Genomic DNA, 23,530 nt, shown 5'->3' with positions numbered 1-23,530 from the left:
GTTTGTGTCTACGCCTGCGGTTTTGCCCTATACTCGCTGTATAAGACTACCCCCTCTTCTGAGGCAACACCATTTCATAACATCAGGGGAGCCATCACGTCCCTATTAAATATTTTAGCCCCCTGGATGTGCCCTGATATGTACTGAAGCTTCTGCTACATACAGAACTTCTCTATTATTAATACTTACAGAACGTCCCTGTGCTGTAATACTCTATGTACCACGTTGAGCCAATCACAGCAAGCTGTGTATTCTATTATTGCATACAAAGCCTGCTCAGATTGGCAAAGGTTTATAAGCCCGCCTCTCTGACTCAGCCAATCAGAGCAGGCTTTGTATGCAATAATAGAATACACCGCTTGCTGTAATTGGCTCAGCACGGTACATAGAGTATTACAGCACAGGGACATTCTGTAAGTTGCCAAAGGTACTGTATACACATCCAGCGGGCTAACATTTTTATTAGGGATGTTCTGTAACTAGCTGAAGGTACAGTACCTGGCGTATAAGACGACCCCTGATTTTTGGGGTATATTTTTTTATCATAAAAAAAAGTCGTATACGCCGGAAGATACGTTACACCAAATTGCACCATTCCCGCGGGTACCCGCAAAATTTTTTGACCGCCCGCAGCAGAGGTAAAACCACCCGCTCCCGCGAGATTTGCATTGGGTTCCGCGGGTCCCCAAACCCAATGCAGCCCTCTAGTATAAACCTTATCTAGTAACTACAGCGCTGCCCTATCTATGTGCATCAAAACAATCAGCAAAAAACATACATTTAGTATAGTACCAAATAATCTCTATATGTTAAAGTGCTAAAAACTTAATCAGAAGTCCTAAAATGCTATATGCAGGGCTGTAGTGTAGTAGGAGGGGCAAAGCGAAGCCCCTGGCAGGAAATGTCCCCTGTGCAGCTCTCTCCTCCATCCTACTGTGTGCGGGTCTTGATCCAGCTGTCCAGAAAGACCCCCTGGATCAAGAACCAATGGCTCAGCAATGGCCTTAAGCCGGACACCACCTCACAGGGGATCCCCCGGGTGCTCCTGTTTCTCCCCTCCCCTGGACAGGCTCCAACTGCAGCCCTGAATGGAGTCTGGTCAGTCCGAGAGCCTGCTACCCCCCTGGACAGCCTGGGTGGCCACCTATCAGTGCAGCTTCATGAGCGCACCCTAAACCCAAAAGCAGGCAGTAATGTATGGAGTACATCACTTTACCTGTGCAGGCCACCCATCTGCAGTACATTGCAAGCTGGCACCCTGTAAGTGGTTAAAAATAAATCAATTGCATCCTTGTATACACCCCAATGCTTACATACACCCCAGTCTAACTGCCCAGGGGATCATTCTTCATCATGGCTTGTCTCTATTCTACTAGCTCATGGATGCTCAACCTGTGCGGCTGTTGCGGAGCTACAAGTCTCATGAGGCATTGTAAGACTGACAGTTACAAGCATGACTTCCAAATGCAGAGGCATGATGAAACTTATAGATCCACAACAGCTGGAGGGCCACTGGGTGAGTTCCTATGTACTAGTTTAACCAGTAGCCAAAATCACAGAGGTATCAGTTTGCTAAATGTAAGTGAATGCCAGCATGGCTGACATTCTGAAGTGCTAGCCAGGTGTTCCCATCGTCTCCACCATTTGCAGAAAGACGGAGTTCTCTTCCCCACTGCTTGCTCCTAGCATCCATCGCCTGCCCCCGAACCTCATCCATTAGCTCAGCATGCTGTTTGGCAGAATGTATCCAATTGTTATATGTATAACTCTTCTGAAATGACAAAAACCTAATACTATAATTGATCATATAAATATTGATTTTGTGATTTGTAAGTTTTGTTCTTCTTGAATGGAGCATGCAGTACCTATTGTATCTGCATTGTAGAGGGCACAGACACAGCGGTATATTGCACCATGTAGTATATTTCCATTTTCTAGTTAATTTGGATGTCTTGTGTATCAAAGATTTGATAATGTATAAAGAACTTTAATGGTGGGGGGTTAACCAAGAGCAGCATGTGCTAGAATTGTCAGTGCTGGAAACACCTATGTGGGTATGCATTAATAATGCATGTGTTCATTTTGTACTTGGGCAAAAGTGCTTTTTCAAACATTTTACTTTACATTTGGGGAGCACTATCTGGGCCCTAAGAAAGAAAGATCATGGATAAAATACAGTGATTGATGTACAGTATATTCAAAGAATTTTGTTTTGGAAAGATTGCTTTAATTGAAAGGAAGTCCTATAGTGGTCATATGTGGGACTGTGTGATTGTGAGATAATTCCTTAAATCGTGCGCAAAATTGGCTGGATGTGGTTTTGGATTTAGCAAAACAGCGAATAATCACTTTCCATCGACTATCTGACGGCTATTCCATCTGATGTTTCTTATCATCTTGGCTTTTTGTTATGGGCCATACACACTATAAGATTTTCTGAAGACTTTTTCCTTTAGACTTACCAAAACCATATAATATGAGGTCAAACCTAAACACTTTCAATTTGTATGCAATCTTGCAGGCCCTTGCACTACATAGAAAAGGTAAATCTGAAGGAAAAAGTCTTCAGAGAATCTTATAGTGTGTATGGCCCTTTAGTCTCCTTTCATTTTGTTTTCTTTGACTCCATGTGAATTTAACCAGTTCCAGTGCAGGCCAATTCTGACATTTTTCCCATACATGTAAAAAATCAGCATTTTTTGCTAGAAAATTACTTGGAACCCCCCAAACATTCTTTACTTTTTTAAGCTGGGACTCTGGAGAATAAATAGGTTGTTGCAATTTTTTTTTTTTAAATGTCGCAAATATTTCCACAGCTGTTTATCAAAAGCAAGTATTCGGTAAAAATTACACTTTAATGAGTTTTAGTACACACAAACACAATATGATACCCAATTTTTTGGTAAAACATAAAAGATGTTACATCGAGTGAATAGATACAGTACCTAACATGCACGCTTTAAAATTGCTTACGCCCATGGAATGGCGCCAAACTACAGTGACTAAAAATCCCCATCCACTTTAAAAGCATTCACAGGTTACTAGTTTTGAGTTACACAGGAGGTCTGGTGCTAGAAATATTGCTCTTATTCTGACGTTCGCAGCGATACCTCACCGTTTACTTGCCTGTATAAATTTGCGCATGGTGACATTCTTTTGTTTTGACTATTCATGGTTTCAGCCGGTGGTCGCTTTAGACCCCACTTATATGCACAGCCATTTCTACAGGAACCTGTGCATTGGGAATAGTGCATTGGTACATTTGCACATGAAAATGGGGGGCAGGGCACTTTACATTTTTTTTTTTTTAATATATAATGAATTTATTTTATACACGGTACCTTTTTTAATTTTTTTTTTTTTAAACCAACTTTGTTGCTATCACAAGGGATGAACAACGTCCTTTGTGATATCATGGGCAGTGATAGGTCCTCTTTCTGCAGAGATATGGGGTCTTTTAGACTCCAGATTTCTCCTCTGGCCTCCAAAGCATCTGATAAAACTGAGATTGGTTTGATCAGATGCTTTCACAAGCCGGTAACAGCTTGTTTACAGCATTCTGACGAAGGGGTCCTGCGTGGCTCTAAAACGTTGCACTTACCTTGATGTTATCCTTTTTGCAATAAAGGTTTTTTGGACTGCTATGCAAGATTCATGGTGTGCTGGCGAACATGTATACTTCACAGCATTCCGATGCCGCCGGTCACAACTTTACAAGGCTCCATGATGAGATATGAGAGCCCCTTCCGCCGACTGTAAATTTAACCAGCAGCTGTATAGCCGCTTGGATCACTTTTTCCTTAGGGAATTGCCGGCTGAAAAGAATATTACCAAGATTATGACTGAAAATGGATAGAAGACAATCCGCAACTCCATACATTGTCTTTAATAAGTTCAAATTTATTGTAACTCCATAAAAGATAAACCTGTACAGCAGAAGTTAACGCGTTTCAGCCATAATGGTCTTGTTCACAACTGTAGCTACAGTCCTAATCCTGGTATAACTACTTTAACCCGAGGCCATTTATAAAAGGCCTAAAAAATGGGAAGTGGTAAAGTAGATCATCTTGTACACACGTGTGCTAAAATACGTATAATATTATAGTAATTTTGTAAACAAAGTGTATCTGACTTTCTATACTTTCGCTTAAAAATATAGGAAGAAATATGTTTTTCGTCGGGTGTTAATTGAGGCCCTCGTATGCGGAAGTGTTGGTGGCAGACTAAAAGCTCCTTTTCTCTTATTAGGCAACGTGGAGTCAGTTGCCCAGTTAAAAATAAGTGATCACCAGTTGAAACATTGCATTGCCAGCATTAGGAGATCAAATGTGAGACTTGTTGGGGTACATCTACATGTACAAAAAAAAAAAATAATAATAATTTTGAGCAAAGGAGCAAGAAAAGATTGGAAACAAAGACAGATTTGGAAGAGAAGGATCTAAAGTGGAAAGCTAACGGTTTAATGAGGACACATTCAGAAGTATGATAACATTGAGGAACCCAGCTCTGAACCAAACATTTTTTTTTAAATTACAAATTAAATGTTTGAATCTTTATGAGATAAACAACTATCCGTTGATTTATATGCTGTTTTTTGGTAGGATGCCAGTGTGTATCGTTGAAGGATGTGCGACCACATCAAAAAGGAAGACCGACGATATAATGCTTCACTCCTTCCCGAAAGACAAGGAGTTAATAAAGCGATGGTTACAGCAGATGCATCAGGACTTTGGTGATTTGGAAGAATTTGCTGAAAAAGTTTTTACTAGTACAAGGGGAAATTATAGAATGTGTTCTCTGCACTTTACTCGCAGTGCTTATGAAATCCGAGGATTGACCACTTTTTTGAGAAGAGATGCCATTCCAACTTTGTTTCCAGAACATGTAGCAATTCAGCATCCGACAAAAGGAATAACTAGTTCTGTTTTAAACTCTGAATTACATACAGTGCATGCCAGGCCCACGACCAGCACACAAAAGCCCATACGACAAATAGTGGTAGGACTGTGTCATGAACTTTCCGTGGCACCTCAAGTACATATTAAAGCAGAGGATGAAACATCGTCAGGTGGTTTCGAAATTCAGCATGAAGGAACACCTCAAATAAGTATTAAAAGGGAGGATGAAACTACAAGTGAGTTTTTAACTAATGAATTTCGCACAACGCATACTATACCCCCAGATGATGGACAGCAAGAATTGGTGGCAGGATTTGATCATCAAGGACTTTCCACACCATCCCAGATAAACACTTTTACTGTTCTAACATTGGACCAGCGTGCAAATCTACTTTGCACACCTCAACTAACCAGTATAAGATCTCAAGGATTTATCCCAGTTGTATCACGAAAAAGACCATACACACCAAAAAATATTAAAACTATTGGAACTATGACTGAGTACCTTCCAGGGAAGGTCCATAAATCCATACAGTTTGACAAATCAATGGGTACCAGTCATAAGAGCTTTCAGGTCAGTCTGAGACCATTTCACAGCTCTATTGGAATACAGTGTAATCTTGTCAATCTCCCAAGTCTGAAAACTTTATCACCACGTCAAATCGAAACTAGAAGGGAATACGAAGACTCGACCACATCCCTGCACATGGACCTCAGATAAAGATACATTAAATGTTGTTACCCGGAGTTTGTCACTCAGTTTGTACTCCTCAAACATCTATGACCATTCCCAGTAACAGTTTAGCAGCCAAGCAAAGGGATTTCTATGTTCCAAGATGTTTTGGAGATCATTTAGGAATCATTCATGGTATAGACTGCAGACTTATGCTCCTACAGTAGCCCTTGGGATAAAAATCTATTAATATATTTGGCAGCAATTACAGACAAGTAAAGAAGAGGCAGCTTTTATCAAGAAAATGTAGAAAAATGCATTGATCCTATCATTGTCAACAAGGGCCCTTTTTTATAAAAGGGTATCAGAATTTTTATAATTCAACCTTTTGCCTGTAAAAAAAAAAACATGTCAGTGCTTCTTAGTCCCGGTTCACACTAAGGCGAACTGTGAGGCGACCTGGTCGCCTCACAGGTCGCCGTAGGTCGCCTCCCATAGGGAAGCTGCGGACCCGTTCTAATAGGAGCGACACAAGTCGCTCCGACTTAGAAAAAGGGTCCGGAGCTTCTTTGGGGCGACCGCCATAGACTTCAATGTTATGAAGTCCGTGGCGGCCGCTCCGAGGTCGCGGTGCGAAGTAGTGTCGCCCCTATGTGAACGGGGCCTTATTCTCCTGTTTACTTTTCTGTAACATTCTAAAAATAACACATTTTCTGTTGTATACAAAACATTTTCCCTAAAGTGTATCTGTGGGAAAAAAATGTAAAATCATATATTCACACACTGCTGTCACATATTTCTCAGAGCCTTCCTTCTGAACTGCAGAGGAGGAGTTTCAGGAGTCCGTACAGGAATCAGTGCTTGTAGGCAGCAAGGTACCATGGGATATGTAGTCCTTAGTAATGAAAAGTAAACAGCAGAGAATTGCTGAAAAGCATGCAGGGAATCCAGGAAGTTGTTAAGAGATGACCAGCAGACAGGCAGCACTCACAACATAAAAGGAGATTTTTCAAGTAAGCTTATATTGGATTGCCAAAATTAATATTACTTGTATTGTTTTTACAATGCTGATGTTGTAAAATCAAGGTGTATGCTGTGACCATAGAACTAATTTAATAAAAATGCATAGGAATGTTAAGCATGTAGATGTTGGAGTCTATTTACTGTGATTTTTTTGGGTGAAATATCTTGAATATGATTGTAGAATGTTAGTGACATGTTTACAATTTGATCTTATGCAAAACATTTGTAATATTTTTCCTATGTTCTTTAAATTGGACTTGTACTCATAAGTGCCGGTTCACACTGGGGCGACCTGTGAGGCGACCTGGTCGCCTCACAGGTCGCCGCAGGTCGCCTCCCATAGGGAAGCTGCGGACCCGTTCTAATAGGAGCGACACAAGTCGCTCTGACCTAGAAAAAGGGTCCGGAGCTTCTTTGCAACCGCCATAGACTTCAATGTTATGAAGTCCGTGGCGGCCGCTCCGAGGTCGCGGCGCGCTGCTCGCACCGCGATCTCGGAGGTCGCCCCTGCAAGTAGCGTCGCGGTAATGTGAACCGGCGCTAAGACAGGCTTTGATTACAGTGGTGTTCCCTTAAACATCAGTGAGTTCAGCTGTGGGGACAGAGCAACTGCAATGATTAACAACCCATTTCAAACTAGCATTTTGTATGTGACATGAATAGTGTGGAATTGCAGATATTACAAAACCTATTAGGATTTCCTGAGCTGCCTCATGCACAGAGCATCGCGCACACAAAATCTAGAAGGGTGTCAGAAAACTTGCTAATTTGCCAGAAAAAAAAATGTTATTCAGATTTTTAAAAAACTTTCATTACAGTCTACATACGATTATCTTGAGCAGAGTTCTTAAATAATGGTATTTTACATACCTTACCATAGTTTAGGTTCCCAGAAAATCCATTTATCATCCTGGCATTTCTCTTCAATAGTCTGTGAGCAGCCAAAATCACACATGGCTTTGCCAACATAGCCAGCAATAAATAGTGCATATCTGGTATTTCCATTTTCCACCTTTGGTAGGGTTACAATGTTTTTACCAATTGGCATGATAGCAGCGTTGTGCTCCCAAAATCTATTGAAAGTCTCCTCTGTCAGCTCTGTCACTGACAGCTCTATCACTGTGACTCTGTGACAGCTGTCACTGTCCTCGCAGCTGGGCACACTTACTCCCGCCCATTTTTTATTGACAGGTCACTACTGCACCCAGCCAGCACAGTGTGATCTGCCAGATCATTGGAGCACAACTGAAATATTCAGAGCACAGAGGGGACATATAAGTGGGTGGTAGTTTACTGTAAAGTTTCTTGTTTAAGTTGGAAATATTAAGAGCCCATTCACATTAGCGCGACTTGTCAGCCTGACAAGTCGCGGTCCATTGATTAGCACAGGACCCATTCTAATAAGAGCGACACAAGTCGCTCCGACTTAGAAAAAGGGTCCTGTACTACTTTGGGGCGACCTGGAGGCAACTTGCATAGACTTCCATTATGTGAAGTCTCTGCAAGTTGCGCCGAAGTCGCGGTGCACACGACTTCACAGGTTGCCCCCAAAGTCGTGTCGCGCTAGTCTGAATGGGCTCTAACACCTTTTATTCAGCTATTTATAAAATATTTGTATGATAAATGTATCACATTTAAAGTTAATAACTATAGTATAATATTAATGATTATTTGGTTTGTATGTTTTTATTTTATTCTCTCTTTAAATGGACCAGAATAAATGTGCTGTAATTATAGCACCTTCATGGTGGAGGGCACAGACACATCAGAATAAAATCCTGTATTTTTTTGCTTTTTTATTATTTTGTAGTTTATTTTATACCCCCGATACCTCCCTATAGGTGTACAGATCTTTTCCTGCTAATCTGTACAAGTATAAAGAATTATTAGGGTGTATACAGGTGAGCAGGGCATGGCAAGTATTTCAGTGCTAGGAATACAAAGGAGGCAACCAGAAAAAAAGAGGACAAAGCTGGAAAAGAAGCGCCAATGTGGCATGGCTAAAACAAAATGTTTCACTCCTTTAGTGTCGTATTATTATTCTTATTATTACTATTATCAATAATAATTATATACATATGCACACTTTTTTTTTTTTCCATGCCAACTGTCTTTCATTGTATTCTAAAGAAAGAAAATCTGCTTTAAAAGCTTAATTTTTTTCTTTTTCTGCTAGGATGCCAGTGTGTATCGTAAAAGGATGTGCAACCACATCCAAAACAAAGCCTTATGATATAATGCTTCACTCCTTTCCAAAGGAAAAAGAGCTGATAAAGCGATGGCTAGAACAGATGCATCAAGACCTTGGTGACTTGGAAGAATTTGCAGAAAAGGTTTTTAGCAGTGCAAGAGGAAATTATCGAATGTGTTCTCTTCATTTTACTCGTGATGCTTATGAAAAACGAGGATATAGCACTTTCTTGAAAAGAGACGCTATTCCGACAATGTTTACTAAACCTGCAGAAATTCAGCTATCAGCAAAAAGATCAAGTGCTGCTTTACCCAGTGAACTACATACAGAAGATATCAGTGCCCCAACTAATGTACAACTGCCTATACGGGAACAAGTGGGAAATTGTCAGTATAGTATGACTCCTCAAACACAAATTAAAACCGAAGATGAAACATTGTCAAGTTGCCTTTTTACTACAGAGTCACATAGGGTGCCTGCTATGCCAACAGCTGCTCTTCTATCACCCAAACAAGAAACGGTGTTGGGATTTTCTCCGCATGAGTTTGTCGTGGCATCTCAGACACGTATTAAAACAGAAGATGAAACCTCAAACACTTCTGAACTGGATACAGGACACATTGCTCCTAATGTACAACTGTCAAAACAAGACATGGTGGAAGGTGCCATCCTGCAGAGCCTCTCGGAACAACCCCACACCCATATTAAACCTCAAGACAGAACTTCGGGTACAATTTTAGCTACAGAACAGCATACAGTGTATTCTGTGCCACCCACTAACGTCGTACCATTTGAACAAACAATGGAGGTGGGAATTAGCCAAAATAAAACTGGCATACCCCTTAAAATACATATTAAAACTGAAGATGAAACCTCAGGTGGTTTCATAACTACTGAAATAAAAACGGTTCATTTTATGCCTTCAACTGGACAGCTTCAGGAGTCGACCTCAGCCAGGCCACAAAAAAGAAAAAGACTGTGTGCGCCGAGAAGTATTAAAACTATTGGAACTGTTACAGGATACTTTCCAGGGCAGGTCCACAAATCTATACAATTTGACAGATCAATGGGTGCTAAGCATAGGAGTTTTCAGGTTAGACTGAGACCTTTTCATAACTCGGTTGGAATACAGTGCAATCTGGTCAAACTACCAAGTCTGAAAACAATAGCACAAAGTCAACCTGAAACAGCGACTGGGTCTGAAAAAGCAACCAAAGACCTGCATATAACTCCTGGACAAACACCCAGTAGGGAACAATTAAATATTGACCCTACATATCACATTTCAACTTTTTCTCCAGAAGTATTCGCTAGTTCTCAATCAACAAACTCCTCTAGAGAAGAAACTATTCAGCAGCCATGCCAAAGGCTTTTACAACCCCAAGAGGACTCGGATGTCTTTCTGGAATCCTCAGCACTAGAAACTCCAGACCCTAACCCTTGTAGAAGCCTTCACTACCATAATCAGAAATTATAGCTGAAGGTTTATCTGAACATGGTGACAATAGTTAGAAACGTGTCAAAAGAACAAGTCAAATGATATCCTGGAAATGAGGAGGAGTATTTAAATGTATTCCAATATCCTCATTTCTCAGCTTGTCAAGAGGATCAACTGAAAATTATCATTTTTTTTCAATTGCAACCCTTTTGCCTAATTACAAAAAGCACCTCACTCATTACCATGTCACTACATTGTCTGTTAAAAGAAACTTTGTTCTATTATGTATAATAACCATCTTTTTGGTGTACGAGGGTTAGTAAGTTGTACATTTTAATGTAAAAAAAAAAGGTTGTTTTTTATTTTTTTTTGGTTAAATATATTTAAATGTTTTTTAGTTTAATTACCGTCTAGATCCTTTCCTGAATGTTTTCTAATATAATACTTTTTTTGAAATCATGCGTTCCTTATCTTATGAGTTATATTGAGTGTATGTTTATGTTGAAGTGGTAAGTGTGCTGTATTAGACAAATATTACTGCAGCTTTGCAATACATATGCTGCAGAAGTGGTGAGCCAGGTGCTTTCTAGAGGCTGGTCTTTGAGGAATGAAAGATTTCCTATTAGAGCCACTGATTGGTTGCTTCAGCCTGAACATCGGTCCCCCAATACCTTTTTAAAGTGGTTCTAAAGGCAAAAGGTTTTGAACAGAGCAGTATAACATGTTTGTTATTTTTTTTTTTTTTAATTTATCCTTTACCTTAGTCCAGAAGGAGTGCATTATTCTGCAGGAAAGATAAATAATGCAATTGTGGAATTTAAAGGCGAAGTATAGCCAAAGCTTTTTTTGGCTATACTTCTCCTGTGGGTCGCAGGAGTGCACTTGGTTCTGCATTCCTATGACTCAGATTCAGCCGACTTTAGCCTCACAGAGGCTGCTTTAATCTAAGTCTGATTACATGGATGTTTTATTTTGAGACCGAGCCCCTTTAAAATTTTCACAGAGACACTTCTGTGCAATCTATGCAGGAAAATTCTGTAGCTTTTGTGTACTCTATCTTGAGAGTGCTTGATTCACTATCACTACATTTGTTTTTTTTACCATTTAAAGCTGTAGCATACTCCGCTATATGACTTTTACCTACAGGTAAGCCTATAATAAGGCTGACCTCTAGGTACAATTAATATCTCCTAAACCTGCACGGTTTAGGAGATATTCAACCTGTATGCTGCCGCTGATGTCTGCGGCGCATGCGCTCTGAAGGCCTGGCGGACCTTTAGAGCTCCTTGCCGGAAAGTGAAACTCCCGTGCGCATGTATGGGAGTGACATCATCGCGGCTCCGGCCACTCACAGCCCTGGAGCCGCCGAACCAGGAAGAGACGCCAAGGGAGCATGTCAGCTCCCTCAGCAATGTCCAGACGACCGTGCTGGGGCTTCGTTCTAAGGTAAGTATTTCAGAATGAGCTAGAATGCGATGCATATTAGCTCATTATGTCTTTGTCCTGCCGGGTTTGTTTTTTTTTTTTTTTTTTTTATGAGTATACAACCGCTTTAAGGCCTCATGCACACATTTTTACAGCTGCTGTTTTGGGCGTCAGGCATTTTTTTTCTACAGCCAGTAAACTCCCCAACATGTTATCTTATGTGTCCATGCAAACATAGGGTTTTATCAGCTTTTTTTTGGCAGGGGCGTTTTTAGGCTGGGAAAAAAAAAACAGAACTACTGCGTTGGAAAAGGCGTTTTTCAGCTGTGAAAATGCTCTAATGCTGAAAAATGTGGCATAATTCTGCTATCTGGCATTTATGAACGTTTTTAAACCTCAAACTTTTGTGGTAGTACTTTTGTAGTAAATCGCTAATTCAAAAACATGGAAAAACTCTAGTTTTTCACGCAGCATTCTACAGCTAACTTTACTGGAGTTTTTGTAATGCTCAGTGTGCATGAGGCATTAAAGCCTGACTCCAGTTTGTGTGGTTTTTTCCTTGCTGGCATTTGAAAGATTTTCATTAATTTCTTGACCCAGTGACAACACCGGAAGTGAGGGGGAAAGTTGAACAGTGGGGAAAAGAGAATCCTAAAAACCTGACAGATACTGTATTTCAACTTCTACCTACTCTATTAAAAACGACAAAAAAAAAAAGTTTCGGAAAGTGTTGGAGTTTGTTAGAATTGTTGGCAGATATTGTAAAGATGTACAGTGTGTAGGGCCTTTGGAAGCTTACTTTTGGCTTTTCTACCAGATATTATAATTTGACCCAAATCGAGCTAGCCATAGTAATATAGTTGTAACAACATATGTGTGCAGAAATATGCCAATTATTTGGGCGTAGATCTCCTTGTTGACTGATATTTGGGAAAAATTCAGTTGTCAAAAATGAATTTGAGTGGACAATCATTTTTCTTCTCAAGATGATGATGGTAACAGGGTGACCGATCAGCATCTAAACATACACACCTAGCTGATCTGCTGGTGCATGGTTAATAAAATCTTAAGTAACACAGAATATCCTGACCACCGTCTCATTTTTGTAGCTAGCCCATTTGTTCAATTTTTTTAGTAACCTCCCTCCCTTTTTTTTCTTGTCTAGTTTGCATCCAATTTCTGTTTAGTTTCTGTATTCTATAATACAGGGGACTTTGCTCCCTATGTGATGAAAAAAAAATAAAAGAGAAGTTAAAAAAATAAATTTGGTTTTAATTGTAAAAAAAATTGTTAAACCCAAGAACATAAAATCTCCCCCCTAAAAAATTGAGGCCCCCACATATACACAGGTACAAACTTAAATGCACGTGTCGGGGCACCTAAGCCTGAAAACGTTGATTGCGATGCACATGTTACATATCGCCGCACATGCCGGCATGGGAGCAATAATTCTAGCACCAGACCTCCTTCGTAATGGTAACCTGATGACCTATAGGGGACTTTTAAAGCGGCGCCTATAGAAAATATAGGGTACTGAAGTTTGTCGTCATTTCACGGGTGCCCACTAATTTAGGGTTTGACATGTTGGGTATCTATTTACTCAGTGTAACCTCAGCTTTCATATTTTTCACCAAAAAATTGGGTAATTTCATTGTTTTTTTTTGTTCCACTAAAAATTAACTTAATTTTCTTTTTACACATTCAAGGCCTAAATTGGTTCATCATAGAGTAATCACATTTTGAGTTTAGGAAGAAACTCAACACAAACAGACAAAACTGTAGAAACTCCATGCCGATATGTCCTAAGAGAATCACTGAATGTAAAGTTCTATGTTTGTAGCACATTTTTATGAGAGTTTTTAGCTTTATCACAGATTTATTAGACTCAGAAGTACTTTCCTTATACAGTTTGACTATTTACATCCACAGGTTTAAAAAATGTCAGACGACGAAGGTATCCCAGTGGTGAAGAAGTCACGTATTTTCTATGGCAGTTTGGCAGAAAAGGAGAAGGAGCGTCTTCATAGGGGAGAATCGTCAATGGGAAGAACAGCCGGGAGAGCTGGGATCGATTCTGGGAACATTAATGTCGGGTTTGGTGAGGAGATGGATCCCTTGGATGTTTTTTTGACAGTAAATGGTGTACAGCATATGGTGACTAATCCTGAGAATTCGTCCGCGTTCAGGAGAATAAGTTTAACCTTACCGCGGCAGCTCCTAAACTCTGTCTAAAAGCCTATGTGTACATGGATACATAGGCTTTTATGGAATTGAGTTTAGGAGCTTTGGGGGGAAAAAAAACAAACCGAAAGCTCCCAAAATCAAGTTTAGGATCTGCTAGTGTACATGAAGCCTATGGCAGGCCATAGATGATGCAATTTTTGAAAATCGCTCGATTCCCCCATCCACATGGGAAAATCCCTCCCACGGTGCTATTGTGCTCTCCCAGAAGGGGGGGGGGTGCAGGGAGCCTCCCTGCCAGAACACAGTGATTATAGCCGCTGGCAATATGTAATATCTCATGTAAAAACTCAACATGCTGGTTGTACTGAAGTCGATTTATAGATCGACTTGTGTACAATCAGCCTGCCCATGGATGGTTCGAATTTAGGCCGTTCCCTGCTGAACTGTCTGAGGTTCAAAACCTATATGGCCAGTTTGAGTAAGGCTAATCTGATGCATATGCTGTGCATGGCCAGTGGACATGCAAGAAAACAACACAAATTATGTTTGTCTTTCAGTGCCTTTCTAACAGCTGCATGGAATCACTTCCAAATGGTCGCATCAGTTTAGATATTTGTTGAATAACTGCCAACAAATGCTTTTAGGATTGAGAATTGATGCCACAATTACCGAGTGTACTAGTCTGGATTGGGTGACTCCCTTGTTTCTTGGTGTCTGTTACCAGTGGCCCTAACTGGTGCTCAGATGCAGAGATCCTGCCACCAGTTTGCCAGAGATACATGATGTTGGCTGATCATTTATTCCACTGACATCACTCTCAGTATTAATACTGGATGGACTGACATTTACATGTCTGTCTGATTTTTATTTTAATGCCAAGCATAATTATGGAGCGGTAAAGATTGTTAAATAGTCTTAGCAAAAACCAAACTTTAATTTTTACTCATCTTCTTCTGCACAGAATCATACAACATTTTGCTGGAGTGCCTTGCATGGGAGAAGGGTGAAGGGAGCAGCTCAGAATAAATGGGCTGCATGTCTTTTTTTTTTTTTTGTTAGGATAGCTCACTGTTGCCCTTTGCATAGCTTACCTCTTTGCTTAAGCCGAGTGCACATGGGCCAAAAATCGGCCAAAACCAGTCAATTCAGAAGGAACCGACCAACTTTTGGCCCTTGTGTACAGCTTTCTGTCAGACAGAAGCCGGTCTCATGACCGGATACCGTCAATCATGCATGCTGGAAAAAACCAGCATCCGATCAGGGGGGGGTCCCCCTGTCAGAAAATAATAGCAAAGTAGGGGAGATTGCTTTACTAACATCCCATGTGTTAGTACAGCGATCTGTCGTTTTTTTTTTTTTTTTGTTCAGCCCGCTGCATTAAAAAAAAAAAAACTTAGTGTGTGCCAGGCTTTAAACTACCATCTGCTTCTTTTTCCCTTCCCCCTGCTTAGTCAGTTCCAGTGTGCTTTCAACTGAAAGATAATAAAATCTGAACCCCATTTGTGATAGATGGAGTGTGCTGTGTCTACAGTGTAGGAATGAGCACCAACGTGTCTGGCTATAGTGTTAGACCTCATCAGTTTGCTGAGTTTTTGTAGCTAGCCTACACAACCCATTAAGGTTTATACTGATACTACTTTCTTTCTTCTGTGTCTCTAAATTCCCACATCTCTGTTATTAGGAGAGTCATTTGACATAGATGAGCACATCAGTGAGAGGCAGGCAGAGGTTCTGGCTGATTTCGAGAGGAGGAAGCGGGCCAGACAGATTAATGTGTCCACCGATGACTCTGAGGTGAAGGCCAGTCTGAGAGCACTCGGGGAACCAATCACTCTCTTTGGTGAAGGCCCAGCCGAGAGGAGAGAAAGGTGAGGACAGCTATATCATTTTTGCAAAGCATTGCAGCTGTGACATGTGTATTACCCTCCATCTTCTGCCTTTGTAACTTAAGAGGGAGCTGTTGGGGGGGATAGGGCTATATATTTGGCTGAAGCGATACTTTGATCAATGCTTTTTAAGACTCCTGCAGCGTTTGTGTTTCTGCATCCTAAGGTTGCGGAACGTTCTCTCTATTGTTGGCACAGACGCTTTAAAAAAGACTAAGAAAGAAGAAGAGAAGAGTAAGACATCAAGTGAAGAGGTACAAAAATAAAAAAGCATTCTGATGCTTTGTAGGTGCGAGGCTTTGTGTTGTGTTTTTGCTTTGTCAATTTACATGTATGTTTATTTTTCTTTTTTTAGTATCAGAAGACATGGTATCACGAGGGCCCTACCACCCTGAAAATCGCCCGTCTGTGGATTGCACAATACTCTCTTCCGCGGTACGTATGTATGTTCTTGATGCTTCCATGACCTGAAATTCTCACCTTTAATTGATAAACAAATATCTCTTTAGTTGTGAATAAAACTGCAGCCTACTAAAGAAAAAGTATAGTATAGTAGATATTCAGTTGTTGTTACTGTATTTAACTTTTCATGTGACTTTTTTCCATTTTTGCTTTTACATGTTTTTATAATACAAAATGTAGATATTTGTGGATTAGTCACTACCTTAACCGCTGCTGAGTTTGGATATTACACGCACGCGGTGTTCCTCAATTTGAACCATTTGTCAGGGCTCTTTATTCAGCTAAAAGAGGCCACTGCCATCAGGGAATACCATTTCCAAGAAGGGGTATATTTGGTCATGAACAATGTTCAGGTAGGTGGTACGTGTCAAGTAACATACACGTGAATGGCAGAACCCAAGGTTTCCCAGCATAACATTGCCTAAAGCATCACACTGCCTCCACCAGCTTGCCTTCTTCCCATAATGCATCCTGGTGGTATCTCTTCCCCACGTAAGAGACACACCCCACCAGCCGTGTGATGTAAAATATAACGTGATTTAGCAGACCAGTCCACCTTCTTCCATTGCTCTGTGGTCCAGTTCTGATGCTCACTTGGCCATTGTAGAGGCTTTTGGCTGTGCACACAGATCAGTATGGGCACTCTGACCAGTCTGTGGCTACGATGCCCATTTTTTTCTGATTTTAACACAACTTCATGGACAACATGCTTACTTGCTGCTTACTATATCCCACTAATTTTCAGATGCCATTGTAATGAGATACTCAGTGTTTTTCACTTTACCCATCTTGTCAAAATGTTATGGCTGATCGGTGCGTATAGATAGAGATTATATATATCTATATATACCTATATCTATACACTGTGTGCACAATTATTAGGCAAGTTGTATTTTTGAGGATTAATTTCATTATTGAACAACTACAGTGCTCTTGGTCCATCCAAAATGTTAATAAACCTCAAAACTGAATATTTAAGTAAGTAAAAGTGAGGTTTTGGCTTTCTTAGGAAAATATGTGTACAATTATTGGGCAACTAATAGTGTTCAAAATTCAAGACTATTTGCAACAAAAGGTTTGATGGTTTTGTAATCTAGCAATTTCAAGAGTGCTGCATCCCTCTGAAAGACTTTTTAAAATTTTGGACTTTTCAGAGTCAGTTAAATCACTTTTTTTTTTTAGCCAATTTTGCCTGAGGAAAAGAAGCTGCCTAATAATTATGCACACCTTGATATATAGGGTGTTGATCTCCTTAGACCACACCCTCCCTCATTACACAAATACACATCACCTGATATGCTTAAATCCAATAAGCATTCAAGTTTATACAGCTTGGAGTTGGACAATATGCATAAAAATGATGATTTGGTCAAAATACTCACCTCAATATATATATATATATATATATATATATATATATATATATATATATATATATATATATCTATATACATACATACATACACTGCTCCAAAAAATAAACAAACACTTTGAAAGCACATCAGATCTCACTGGGTAAAAATATGCTGGATATCCATACTGATATGGACTGGGTAATGTGTTGGGAACGAAGGGATGCCACAACGCTTGATGGAAATGAAAATTATCAACATACAGAGGGCTGTATTCAAGGACACCCCAAAAATCAAAGTGAAATAATCATGTAACAGGCTAATCCATTTTGCTGAAATTTCATTTCAGCAACTCAAAATGGTACTCGGTAGTTTGTATGGCCCTCATGTACTTTTATGCATACCTGACAATGTCAGGGCATGCTCCTAATGAGACGACGGATGGTGTCCTGGGGTATTTCTTTCCAGATCTGGACCAGGGCAACACTGAGCCCCTGAACTGGCTGAGGTGCATCCTGGCAGTGTCAGATGGCCTGAAACCTAATGTCCTAGAGATTCTATTGGATTTAGGTCAGGCGAGCATGGGGGCCAATCAATGATATCAATTCCTTCATGCTCCAGGAACTGGCTGCTTACTCTTGCCACATGAGGCCAGACATTGTCGTTCACCAGGAGGAACCCAGGACCCACTGCACCAGCATAGGGTCTGACAGCGAGTCCAAGGATTTTATCCTGATACCTAATGGCAGTCATGGTACCATTGTCTAGCCTGTAGAGGTATGTGTGTCCCTCCATGGATATGCCTCCCCAGACTTTCAATGACCCACCAGCAAACCCGTCATGCTGAACGATGTTACAGGTAACACAATATTCTCCACGGCTTCTCCAGACCCTTTCACATCGGTCACATGTGCTCAGGGCGAACCTGCTCTCATCTGTGAAAAGCACAGGGTGCAAGCGGCGGACATGCCAATTCTGGTGTTCAATGCAGATGCCAATCGAGCTCCACGGTGCTGACCAGTGAGCACAGGACCCTCTAGAGAATGTCGGGCCCTCAGGCCACCCTCATGAAGTCTGTTTCTGTCAGAGACATTCACACCAGTGGCCTGCTGGAAGTCATTTTGTAGGGCTCTGGCAGTGCTCATCCTGTTCCTCCTTGCAAAAAGGAGCAGATATCGGTCCCGCTGATGGGTTAAGGACCTTCTACGGCCCTTTCCAGCTCTCTTAGAGTAACTGCCTGTCTACTGAAATCTCCTCCGTGCTCCTGAGACTGTGCTGGGAGACACAGAAAACCTCCATGCAATGGCACATATTAATGTACCATACTGAAGGAGTTTGACTGCCTGTGAAACCTCTATAGGGTCCAGGTATGGTCTTATGCTACCAGTAGTGACACTGACCCTAGCCAAATGCAAAACAAGTGGAAAACAGTCAGAAACGATAAGTATGGGAAAATAATGTTAGTGGCTTCCACCTGTAAAACCATTCCTGTTTCGGAGGTCATCTCAGTGTTGCCTATCTAGTGCACCTGTTGTTAATTTCATTAACACCAAAGCAGATGAAACTGATTAACCCCCTTTGCTACTTAACTGACCAGATCAATATCCCAGGAGTTTAATTGACTTGATATTCTGATTTAAAAGGTGTTCCTTTTTTTTGAGCTGTGTATATATATATATATATATATATATACTCAGTCAATGCCAAAAATATTGGCACCCCTGCATTTGTCAGATAAAGCACCACTTCACCCAGAAAATTGTTGCAATTACAAAATGTTTAGGCATTTGTATTGGTATGACACAAAAAAAGTGGAGAAACAAAAAGCCAAATCTGACACATTCCATGCATTCCAAGTTTGTAAAGCTCCTGTTTTGTTAATAAACTCACCTGAATCAATTAACAGGTGCTGACAATATAGAAATCACACTGGCAACCAGTTAAAATGGTGAAAAATTGTCTTAACCTTTCTGTTGTGTGTCTCTGTGTGCCACATGTAGCATGGAGAAGAGAAAGAGCAGCGAAGAATTGTCTAAGGATTTGAGAACAAAAACTGTGGAAAAGCATGGACAATCTCAAGGTTACAAATCCATCTCTGGAGATCTTAATGTTCGTGTGTCCACTGTGTGCAACATTGTCAAGAAGTTTACAGCCCATGGCATGTAGCTAATCTCCCTGGACGTGGACAAAAGAGTTTACCAAAACTTACCTGAGGAAGTCAAAATCCTTTTGGGAGAATGTGCTGTGAACAGACGAAACAAAATTGCAGCTTTTTGGTAATCATTCTACGGTTTTCAGAAAAAGAAATGAGGCCTTCAAAGAAAAGATTACAGTCCCTACAGTCAAACGTGGTGGAGATTCACTGATGTTTTGGGGTTTCTTTGCTGCTTCAGGCATTGGATATCTTGACTGTGTGCATGGCATTATGAAATCTGAAGACTACCAAAGAATTCTGGGGTGTAATATAGAGGTCTTGGGTTACACTGGTTCCTTACAGCAGGGCAAAGACCCAAAGCACATGACAAAAAGCACCCAGAAATAGTTTAATACAAAGCGTTGGAGAGTATAGAACTGGCCAGCAAGGAGTTCACATCTAAATCCCATGGAACACCTGTGGAGAGATCTCAAAACAGCAGTTGGGGGAAAAGGAACCCTTCCAATCTGAGAGACCTGCAACAGTTGGTGAAAGAAGAGTGGTCCAAAATTCCAGTAGAGAGGTTTAAGAAACTCATTGAAGGTTACAGGAAGCAGTTGATTTCAGTTTTTATTTTTTCTTTATTTTTCAAGGGCTATGCTACTAAATATTAAATTGAGGTTGCCAATAATTTTGTCCAGTTCATTTTTGGAGTTTTGCATGGAATGTGTCAGATTTGGTATTTTGTTTCTTCATTTTTTTTTGTGTCATACCAATACAAACAAAAGAAACAAGCATGAGAATACCTAAACGTTTATAATTGCAACTATTTTCTGGGAAAAGTGGTACATTATCTGACAGAATTGCAGGGGGTGTGCGAATATTTTTGGCTATGATTGTGTGTATATATAAGGTGTTTAAGGCTTATTGATGCACGCAGGGAGCAAAGGCTGGCCTTTGTAAATTAATCCAATAGAACTAGTGTAGCTAAAATTGCTAAAAAAGCTAATGCTGATTCTGATAGGTGTCAGACTGCACAATGCATTGCAGTTTGTTTCATAGCCACAGACTGGTCGGGGGGTGCCAGGCTGACCTGTGTCCACAGCCAAAAGCACTTACAATTGGCACGTGCGCATCAGAACTTGACCACAGAGCAATGGAAGAAGGTGGCCTGGTCTGATGAGTCCAAGAATGATTTGAGAAATACAAGATTGAGGTGTTGATTTGGCCTTCAAATTCTCTAGATAACAATTTGATTGAGTATATGTGGGATGTGCTGAAAAAACAAGTCCGATCTATGGAGGCCCTACCTTGTAACTTAACCACTTCTGGACCGGAAGATTTTCCCCCTTAATGACCAGGCCATATTTTGCGATTCGGCACTGCGTGACTTTAATGGACAATTGCGCGGTCATGCGACCCTGTACCCAAATAAAATTGACGTCCTTTTTTTCACACAAATAGAGCTTTCTTTTGGTGGTATTTGATAACCTCTGCGATTTTTATTTTTTTGCGCTATAAACAAAAAAAGCGCAACAATTTTGAAAAATAAAAACAATATTTTTCACATTCTGCTATATGACATTCCCAAAAGAAAAAATTTAAAAATCAAAATTTTTTAACATTTAAGGCCAATTTGTCTTCTGCTACATTTTTTTGGTTAAAAAAAATTGCAATAAGTGTACTTTGATTGGTTTGCGCAAAAGTTATTGCGTCTACTATCTACGGGAAAGATTTATGTAATATTTTTTTTTTTTTACTAGTAATGTCGACGATCTGAGAATTTTTGTGGGACTGCAACATTGCAGTGGACAGATCGGACCCCTAACTGGGTTGACTTTGACACTTTTGGGGGTACCAGTGACATTACTACAGTAATCAGTGCTAAAAATATGCACTGTTACTGTAATAATGCCATTGGCAGGGAAGGGGTTAATACATGATCAAGGGGTTAAATGTAAGCCTAGGGGAGGGATTCTAACTGTGGGGGGGCCTTTTGAAATGATCATAGAGACATGCGATCCTATATAGCAGGATCGCATGGTCTCTGTGATCATTGCAGGGAGAGGGACTTATGGCTGTAGTTACATCAGCTGTCCCTTCTTCTCTGTCAGCGGGGAGAGATCGCCGGTGTCAGACGGCAATCGGAGCCGCCTGACACCCGCACTGGCTTCCCCGCTGATGATCGGGGGCTCGCCCCCTAGCTCCTCCCAGGAGAGATGACGCCTATTAACGTGATTTTGCCTGCAGCTGCCACACTGCTGACGCAAATAGACAGTGCGCTGACTGGAAATGGTTAAAGGAGTTGTAAAGGCAGGAGGTAGAGCTGGAATTTTTAGCACTAATGGGTAAAGTGGCAAAATTGGGATCAGTCATCGTATTGGGGGACTTCAATTACCCCGACATTGACTGGGAAGAGGGGACTGCACACTCACAGAAGGCCCGCCTATTCACGGAAACCTTACTGGATAATTACATGTCACAGTTGGTGGATTCCCCCACCAGAGAAAACGCAGTCCTGGATCTATTGCTCACTAATGACCCAGACATAATCTCGGAGGTAGGAGTCCAGGACAACCTGGGCTCTAGCGATCACAGGATGATCACATTTAGTGTAAATAACAACATAACAAGACAAGTGGGGAACATAAGAACCCTAAACTTCAGAAGGGCAAACTTTCCAAAATTGTACTCAATGATGGAAAAGGTAAACTGGGACCAAACCCTGGGATCCCTGACCACAGAGGAAAAATGGGAATGCTTTAGGAACATATTAGGCAAAGGCATCTTGCAGAGCATTCCTATGGGAAATAAATTTAGAAGAGACAAAGCCAAACCTGGCTGGCTAAACTGTAGCGTCATAAAACTTATTAGGGGGAAAAAATTGGCCTTCAAGAAGTATAAATCAGAGGGCACAGTATCGGCTTTCGAGCAATACAAGGAGGCAAATAAGAAAAGTAAACAAGAAATCAAGATGGCTAAAATCAACTTTGAGAGACAAATAGCGGAGGATAGTAAAAAAAACCCAAAGAAATTCTTTAAATATATCAACAGCAAAAAAACTAAGGCAGAGCATATTGCACACATAATTAACAATGATGGGAGGATGGTTACAGAGGACACTGAAAAAGCAACCGTGCTAAATGCTTTTTTCTCGTCAGTCTTTACACAGGAAAAGGAGGGGTACACTGACCATGACTGTATGGTTAGTAGTAATAAACAGGACTTGCCACCATGGCTAACAGAGGGGGAAATCAGGGAAAGGCTGGATAAACTTAACACAAACAAATCACCAGGACCGGATGGCATACATCCGAGAGTACTCAAGGAACTCAGTAAAGTTATATCGAGACCACTGTTCCTGATCTTTGCTGACAGTATTAGGACAGGAGATGTACCAGGGGATTGGAAGAAAGCTAACGTGATTCCAATATTCAAAAAGGGCCAGAGGCATATCCCGGGAAATTATAGGCCTGTCAGTTTGACATCAGTAGTATGTAAACTTCTGGAGGGGATGATAAGGGACTATATTGTAGAGTTTGCTAAGGACAACAACATCATCAGCAGTAATCAGCACGGGTTTACAAATGGGCGTTCTTGTCAAACCAATCTCCTTACATTCTACGAGGAGGTGAGCTGTGAGCTAGATAGGGGCAGACCAGTAGATGTGGTGTACTTAGATTTCGCTAAGGCGTTTGATACAGTTCCCCACAAGCGCTTAATTTATAAAATAAGGTCTGCAGGTATCGATAGCAGGGTTTGCTCTTGGATACGGAACTGGCTAAAAAGGCGGGTCCAAAGGGTAGTAATAAACAGCGCATACTCAGACTGGTCTGAGGTGGTAAGCGGGGTCCCCCAAGGCTC

General features: G+C 40.8%; 3 protein-coding genes across 3 annotated transcripts in view; 2 read left to right on the top strand and 1 right to left on the bottom strand.

The window, feature by feature from the left end:
* Positions 1-23,530, bottom strand: part of CDC26 (cell division cycle 26) — a 109,037-nt gene that overhangs the window by 21,113 nt on the left and 64,394 nt on the right. The gene's annotated exons all lie outside the window — the stretch shown is intronic.
* LOC309560120 (uncharacterized protein) lies at positions 4,608-8,878 on the top strand. Its single transcript, XM_082263664.1, has 2 exons — positions 4,608-5,472; positions 8,771-8,878. The coding sequence occupies exons 1-2, from the start codon at positions 4,663-4,665 to the stop codon at positions 8,825-8,827; spliced, it is 867 nt and encodes a 288-aa protein (XP_082119790.1). The 5' UTR covers positions 4,608-4,662; the 3' UTR covers positions 8,828-8,878.
* Positions 13,518-23,530, top strand: part of PRPF4 (pre-mRNA splicing tri-snRNP complex factor PRPF4) — a 31,989-nt gene continuing 21,976 nt past the window's right edge. The window contains exons 1-4 of the mRNA XM_082264701.1: positions 13,518-13,746; positions 15,514-15,700; positions 15,885-15,972; positions 16,074-16,153. Of these exons, the coding sequence (XP_082120827.1) occupies positions 13,587-13,746; positions 15,514-15,700; positions 15,885-15,972; positions 16,074-16,153 (515 nt within the window). The 5' untranslated portion in view covers positions 13,518-13,586. The remainder of the gene's footprint in view (positions 13,747-15,513; positions 15,701-15,884; positions 15,973-16,073; positions 16,154-23,530) is intronic.

The sequence above is a fragment of the Pelophylax lessonae genome (assembly GCF_965119305.1).
Source record: "Pelophylax lessonae genome assembly, chromosome: 7".
Lineage (NCBI taxonomy): Eukaryota > Metazoa > Chordata > Amphibia > Anura > Ranidae > Pelophylax > Pelophylax lessonae.
The sequence above is the reverse complement of the archived record's forward strand: the minus strand, read 5'-3'. Positions and strand labels throughout refer to the sequence as shown.

What these genes read in the sequence shown, in the direction of transcription:
- LOC309560120 (XM_082263664.1), top strand. Translation starts at nt 4,663, where the DNA reads ATGCTTCACTCCTTCCCGAAAGACAAGGAGTTAATAAAGCGATGGTTA. An exon ending in CCAGTCATAAGAGCTTTCAG is followed by an intron (nt 5,473 to 8,770) that starts GTCAGTCTGAGA and finishes TTTTTCTGCTAG; the next exon opens with GATGCCAGTGTGTATCGTAA.